Genomic DNA, 8098 nt, shown 5'->3' with positions numbered 1-8098 from the left:
ACATGCCAAGTCAAACAAAGGCCACGGGGTATACGACAAAACTGAAACAGAAAAAACACAAAAACGGCAAGAGAAACGAGGAGAAAATTAAGAAGTTGAACGAAACTTTTCTTTTTTTTCGAGCCTGGGGTAATGTTTGTTATGACTTAATGTCGCACGGCCTGTCGAGTGACATTTATGATGGAGGTACAAACTACGACTACAACGGCTTATTAAGGGGACTGGCACACACTGGTTTATGGCAACTGCATAACACTCTTGTCTTTCTTCTGATTGCAGGCTTAATAGAGACACACACACACATTCACACAGACCTTTACATCCGCTGGCGACGAGTATGCGATGGCATCAGTTAGGGCAGCTGGAGCAGAAGCACCGCTGGCAGATCATTACCTAGTGCCATCACTGGATAACAGTGCCCAGCATCGCATGTTGGCCACAAAAGTGAGACGAAAATTCACGCGACGACCATCGCGGCGCTTACATCCGCCCATAATACCCATACCGTTGGGTCAGCTATTGTGGCTCTTGTGCTGCCTGAGTCATCAGCTGCGTGCCGAATGCCCATCGGTTTGTGAATGCAAATGGAAGAGCGGCAAGGAGTCCGTTTTGTGCCTTAATGCCAATTTAACACATATCCCCGAACCGCTCGATGCTGGTACACAATTGTTGGATTTAAGTGGGAATGATATACAATCCATTCCGAATGATATATTTGCCGAAGCCGAATTACTCAACCTACAAAAGGTCTATATGGCCAAATGTCATTTGAGGTTGATCGAACGTCATGCATTCCGCAAATTGATTAACTTGGTTGAACTGGATTTGAGTCATAATCAATTGTTGGCCATCCCGTCATTGGCTCTGTATCATGTTTCGGAACTGAGGGAATTGCGATTGAGCGGAAATCCAATATTGCGAGTACCCGATGATGCCTTTGCTCATGTGCCGCAGTTGGTAGGTAGCTTTTTTCTTAATGACAAATACATACATACATAGATGATCAATACTAAAATATCGATTTGTTTACAATCGATAGCTAAACATATCGTTATTTCGAAATGAATCGATATATTTAACGATTTTCCATTAATTACAGGTCCGTTTGGAATTGAGTGACTGTCGCTTGGTTCACATTGCTGTCCGTGCATTCGCTGGATTGGAAAGTACTCTTGAATGGTTGAAATTGGATGGTAACCAATTGTCTGAGGTCCGTAGTGGAACTATAACCTCGCTGTCTTCGCTACATGGATTGGAGTTGGCTCGTAATGCCTGGAACTGTAGTTGTTCGCTCCGACCACTTCGTGCATGGATGTTACAACAGAATATACCGAGTGGTATACCGGCAATATGTGAATCACCCGAAAGATTGTCTGGTCGTTCGTGGGATAAGTTGGACGTGGACGATTTTGCTTGTGTGCCCCAAATTGTGGCCACCGATACCACGGCGCATGGTGTCGAGGGAAGAAATGTGACAATGAGTTGCTATGTGGAGGGGGTACCTCAACCGGCTGTTCGATGGCTACTCAAAAATCGCTTGATAGCCAATTTATCGGCTGGCGGCGATGACAATTACGGCGACGAGACTCCACGAATGGCGGCTGCCACACAGGGACGTAAAACCTACGTGGTCAATATGCTGAGAAATGCATCCAACTTAACCATTCTCACAGCAGATATGCAAGATGCGGGCATTTATACATGCGCCGCCGAGAATAAGGCTGGTAAAGTGGAAGCCAGCGTCACATTGGCAGTATCACGTAAGCCTCCAGAAGCCCCATTGGGGGTGAAGATTATATTATTGGGTGTCTTGGCCGCTCTACTGCTGGTGGTTGCCTCATCATTTGCCGCTATTTGTTTCTGTTCGCTGCGAAGGCGTCGCAAGTTGCGGCTGTGGAATTCCGGGCAGGCCGTTCGCCGTAGTGAAAGTTATGAAAAGATTGAAATGACTGCAAGTCGAGTGCAACGACCAGATTTGGGCGGCGGTGGTAGTGCCAATGGTAGCAACGGCAATGGCAATGTGGGGGGACTCTTTCATCCGGCCTCAACGCCATCGCCTCTCAACCATTTGGATGCTGATAACAATGCGGGTGGCGGTCGCAATGGTGACTATCTGCATGTGTCCACGCATTGTGACGACGATGAGGATGCTGGGATTGAGGAGCGAAAGGAGGTCGCTACCTCCTCATCCGCCTCAGCGTGCGCTGCAAATAATTCAACAATGCTGGAGGAAACGGATCTGCATATACCCCCACGTTTGATTGACATCGGCGGGTAAGTTTTGACCTCCCCCACATTCTCGTAAGTTGCTTTTGTTTCTCCTGCGGTCTGTTCGTTACTTCGAGTGGCAATTGTCCTTTCACGTCAAAGAGCGACACTCTTGCCACTCACCCACTCCCTGCTGTTACTGTCGCTGTCTCTGTTTCTGTCTCTTCCTTCCTCTTTGTTGTATTATGGGCAACACTTGACACTTTCCACTTTTGCACTCGACATACGCGCGTGCTAATGATGCGCGAAATATGCGAAGGCTGCTGCTCTGCTCTTTCAAGCAAGTGCTCGGCTTTATTTTTGGCTACACTGCATCATCCAACTGATTGGCTAGAATGAAAGGATGTCGGTAGTGGAGAAGCTGTCAAGTAATTAAAGCGAGTGCACAAGGACATAACGTATCCACATGTTGTTAAATCGAGAAGGCAATCAGACTAAGGGAAAATGTGGATAGGAGTTATAAATAAAAAGAATGCCTCTATTAAAGGGGCACATAACAAGTTGTCAAAGGATATTAACCCCTGTCTAGATAATCATAGAGGGTGTACTTTGAAGCACATAGGATTGGTTACTTAGGTTTGGAAGATGGGATGACGATGCAAAAAATTGATTCTTCTTCAATTGATCTTCAATATTTTTCTCAATTTTTTTCTGCTTTTAGACCCGATTCGGCATCAAGTTCGATTTCAAGTCAAGTGGATGCTGCAGCTCGCCTTGCTGGCTATGCAGCAGCAGCCGCAGCTGCGAATGGCAATAGTTGGAAGACGACAGCGATAGCAACCACTAAGATAACATCGCAACATAGTTTACCCACTGCAACAGCAACCACTACGGGAGTAGGGGGCAATCCCTACTCTGGCGGTGGTCAACACTATGGAGGAGGATCAACCGACGAAATGGCCACTTCTGTGTTTTGTAGCAGCAACAGTGGTGAGGGTAGAGGAAATCATGAGAGTGATCTCTTTGATAGCAATTATCCCGATCTGCTGGATATAGCCAAATATGCAGTGGCTCAGGCACAACAGCAACAACAACAGCAGCACCACCAGCAAGGAGGCATGGCCAATGGAGGACTCTGCACACTGCCTAGAAAACTGAAGACAAGTGGCAAATATTTTCGCAACTCTTCGGATAGCCAATCGCCCCTATTGGCTGATAATTCAAGTAAATATGGCAGCAGCACTCTGGGCGATGGCAGTTTTCTAAACGAGGCCATGGGTCTGGGTCGTCGCTATTCGGCCGAGTCGAGTTATGGCAATTATTCATCGACCACAACATACACAGGAGGCAATAATCAGAGGGCAAATAGTTTCCTCAATCTTGTGCAGAGTGGAGCACATCATAAGGGTCATCACTTGCTGCAGCAGCAACATCATCATCAGCAGCAGCAGCATCAGATGAAACCCAGTTTGCCCTCGAGTCCTCATCAGAATCATCATCGTTCATTAAGTAGTGCTGCCACGCCCCTATTAGATTTCTCCGCCTTGGCCTCAAGAGCTGCTGCTGCTGCTGCTGGACCACCAGTTCCGACATCAACTAATTCCTCTTCAGTTGCGGCCTATGACTACCATGCAGCACAATTGGAACGATTCTTAGAGGAATATCGCAATCTACAAGATCAGTTATGCAAAATGAAGGAGACCTGCGACACAATACGTAAAAAGGAGACACCCCTGAGAGTGGCCATCGGGGGTGGCGGTGGTGTTGGTAATTCTGGTCAATCGGCCGCCCAATTGGCTGATCCTGTCATGTATAATGCGGCCGCCTCATCGCCAAGTCTCAAACCCCTGGGTTCAACCACAACAACGCTGAAGGCCAAGACTTTATTACCAGGACAACCACCGGATCCGCCACCCTATTGGCTTCATCGGAATGCCATGCTTAAGAGACTAAATGCAGCCACAGAGAATGGCACAACGAACGGTCCTGGTGGTCCAGCCTCACCACAACCTGCCCAGGATAACATTTTCAAGAGCTAATCGCATCAACAGCATTATGACTTTGACACCAGCCCAGTATGAGTGTTGTATGAGTGTTTGTGTGTGTGTATGTGTGTGTGTATGTGTATGTGTGTGTGTGTGTGTGTGTGTGTGTGTGTGTGTGTGTGTGTGTGTGTGTGAGTGTTTGTGTGTGTGTATGTGTGTGTGTATGTGTGTGTGTCTGCATATAGCTGGAAAACTGTGCTACAGAAATCACCACAAAACATGTCAGGAAAGGAAAAGGTAGTGAAAGTAATGAGAGAAAAAGAAATAACAATCTTGGCTTTTGGCAGCAAGTCTTTTTATTTTTACGAAACAAAAATCATTTTCAGATGGAAATTTTATGAAAAATTCCTTTAGACGAGAAATGACAACAAAATTTCAGTTTTGCATTGGAATATTGGTGAACAAAAAATTAGTACTTTAAGACAAAAGAAATTTTCGTTAATATTACTCAATTTTTCATTCTATTTTTAGTTTCTATAATTCCGTATAATAACTTTATTTTTTTCAGTGAGTATATATTAGCTTTTGATTTTTCGTTGGCTTTTGGTAAAATGTTCTTTTGAAAACTTCTTCAAAACAAATTCGTATAATTCCAAAGGTTGTTTTATGATTTGCAGAAATGTTCCAAGTACAACTTTTAGATAACCATAATTTCAAAAACTTAATGACATATTTAATTCATTTTAAATACTTTCGTTAATAATACACAGATATTCATAAAGCCCGCAGTAAAGGTAACAGCAAAAGTATTTTAAAAATTAAATTAAAAATAAGTTTGTTATAATACAATTTATTGATTTACAAAACTGTGAATCGGAGGAATCTGAAATCTTTGTTTACTTTCCAAATGCAATTATTTATACATATACAGAAGTTGCTGTCAAAAGCCAAAAGTGAATTTCCATACAACTTACATTTTGCTGCTGCAATACTTAGTCGGTTAGGATTTAGGTAACTGAACCCTTAAAGCTCTAATTTTTGATCCCTTTCCAAATTACCCCACCCCACTCTAATCTATTGTATTATAGAAACACTTTTCCACTCTTTCTACTCGCTATATAAATATTCTAAATCCAAAGAAAACAAAAAGATAAAAATATTATTAAATTAAATATAACTAAGTGTATAGACAGAAAAAAAAACTCACTTATCAAATACACCAAGAAAACCAAAAACAAGAAATTGGATAAACTCTCGTGTTAGTCTAACTAAAAGAAGATAAAAATGTAAACGTTTTTGTACTATTTAAGCGATCTCATATATGATAAATCAACATATATATATAATATATGCTAAGTTGTTTTTGAGTTGGCACAGACTGCAAAGATATAGATTGATTAAATAATTAATTAATTGATTGTTAGATGTTTTATTTTTCAAAACTATTTTCAACACACAAGGAATAAGGCAAAAATCAAAGTTACAATGCCAAAAAATAAAAAAATATAAAATTAAAAAAAAAACAATGTTGTATAAAATATTTCAATTACTAAAAACAATAAAAAAAAAATTATTTTAGGGTGTCACTCAAAAATAATAAAATTAAAAAAAAAAAAATAGAAAAAAAACAAAAATTTAACACAAAGTAAGAAATAAAATTAGTTGAGAATTGAAAAACCAAGAAAATATCTGAATGAATTGGGCGGATTACTGGAAGGCGACGAAGAAGGATTAAGTCAAAAGTATTTGGTCCCAACCAATTGGTTACAAATTTTTTTTTTCCGCCCACATTTTGCCATCAATTTCATTTCACAGTTGCCATTCCCGGCCGAAATGAAGTTGTAAAATGCAAATGAAGCCATCGTCGACATAGTCTCACATGCGCGTTAAAGTTCATGTTCGATGTGATGTCGCCATAAAGCAGAATTAAAAGGAATTTATGAACCTTTGACACGGTACCACCAAAAGCGAAGCGGAGTGGGAGCGAGAGAAATAAAAGCGGCAAGAACGATGGCACATTCAACCGTCAGACCAGTCGTTTAATGCGGGTCACCCACACACACTCACATTCACACTTACACCCAGTGATATATACAATGTCACACAGAGGAGAGCTTCGGCTTGACATTGTCTTTCGTCTCTGGTAGTTATTTGAATACAACAGGAGTGGGGAAAAAACAGCAACAGCAACAACGATTCAGAACAACCTCAACGTCAACAAAGTGCGTGAGTATACAATGTGTCAAATGGTCATAGTAAGAAGAATCCAAAAAGAGAAAGACCATATCTACCTACATGTAAAACAGTCAAGTGATCAACTGAGAATACGTTAATTAAGTATTTCAATTATGCTTCCTTGGTACTTATTTAATTTATTGTAGATATTCGAATTATAAGCAAGCTTACTTAACCATAAGCAGTTGTTTTTAACTTTACTGAAGCAGAATTCTACATGGAGTAAATAAAATTCGGTTGTAAACTTAACTTAACTAAACTGTAAACTGTAATCTAGAGTTAAATTTCCATAATACAACAACATTGCCTTTTAAAGTTATGAAAAAAAAATTCAGAAGGAAGACTGAAGATCATCTTGACGTATCAAAAAAGACGAGACTTCACTTTTAATTTCCTGTAAATGTAATAGAGAGTAAGTCATGTAGTTACAAATTCAGAAATATTACCTAAAAAATATTTTTTTTACAAAGTCTGCTTCTCATTTGGAACTCCGTTTCTTTGAGTGTAACATCTACCCCTTTTTTATCTAAGTCAACTAATTGCTACATTTTGATTTATATATATGAATACTAAGTAATTAGACTGTGTCTGGCTGATAAAAAAACACCACTACTCACTTTCCCTTCTTTTCCACCAACTCCTAAAACTCGATTCCTTCTACATTTTTCTTTTGCCTTATGAATTTTTAGCACGCAGACATTGAAAAAATGGGAGATGGAAGGGAATATATACACATAAATGGGCGTGTTGGAGTCACAGTTAAAGCAACTTAGAAGTTTTGGCCGAAGTCTGTTTGTGGTTTGCCTTAAAACCCATTTACATTCCACACCCAAAAAACTCATGCCCCAAAACGTATCTCGACAACCCGGCCAACGAATGTCCAGCTAAAGGGAAAATAATGAGCATAATGTCGGATCTGGTGAAAAAAAGGAAAAAACGTCAGAAATGGTGAAAGGGGGAAAGAAAATTTAAAAACTAAAAGCAACACAACGTAGAGAAAACCGAGGCGAGTTCATGTCAAGCTGTCAGTCAAGGTCGATTTCGTTTGCCAGGTGGCCGTCCCTTGCCCTCCTTAACCTCAACTTCCTCACTTTTTCTCTCTTCTCTGGGGTAAAGCAATGTGGCTTGCAACTGACACAAGTGGCATGGGCATGAGCATGGGCATTCAAGAGGAGAAGAGGTGCAAAGAGGCAAAACTGAAGGAGCAAGAGTGGCTACCCAGCAAGTGCCTTTTTGTCACTGTCTTGCAAATGCCGGTGCAATTTTTATACTTTGTCATCTAAAGGGTAAACATCGGGTATATGTGTACAATTGAGAAAAAGGTTGGACAAAATTCTTAATGACTTGTAGGCAATTTATTAAATTGGCTTACAAATTGTCAGCATAATTTCTAGGGCAAGCACAACGAAAAGATAAGAGCTTGTTTAATTTGTATGAATGGGCACATATAAAGGTATCAACTAGTTTATTTTAAATACGTCTATCTTACGTAAAATACACGTCCGTAAAGCAATGTATGTTATGTGTATATGCTTGGGGAATTTTTCCCATCATTATCAGTGTCCTTGTAGCCGCTTTCATATGCCACTTAATGCCAATGCAGTAGCAGCATCAGCAGCAGCAGCAGCAACAACAACAGCAGCTCTCGTTCCACTTTTGCATGACGTCGT

At 40.7% G+C, this 8098-nt stretch overlaps 1 protein-coding gene across 1 annotated transcript; it reads left to right on the top strand.

The window, feature by feature from the left end:
- Positions 1–285: 285 nt before the first annotated feature.
- Positions 286–4341, top strand: LOC6643508. The gene is made up of 3 exons (XM_002066319.4): positions 286–957; positions 1100–2274; positions 2930–4341. Exons 1-3 carry the CDS (start codon positions 343–345, stop codon positions 4245–4247), a joined length of 3108 nt encoding a protein of 1035 aa, XP_002066355.1. The 5' UTR covers positions 286–342; the 3' UTR covers positions 4248–4341.
- Positions 4342–8098: the final 3757 nt, after the last annotated feature.

The sequence above is a fragment of the Drosophila willistoni genome, assembly GCF_018902025.1.
Source record: "Drosophila willistoni isolate 14030-0811.24 chromosome 2R unlocalized genomic scaffold, UCI_dwil_1.1 Seg200, whole genome shotgun sequence".
Taxonomy (NCBI): Eukaryota; Metazoa; Arthropoda; class Insecta; order Diptera; family Drosophilidae; genus Drosophila; species Drosophila willistoni.
Note: the sequence above shows the minus strand (reverse complement) of the source record. Positions and strands in the feature narration are given on the sequence as shown.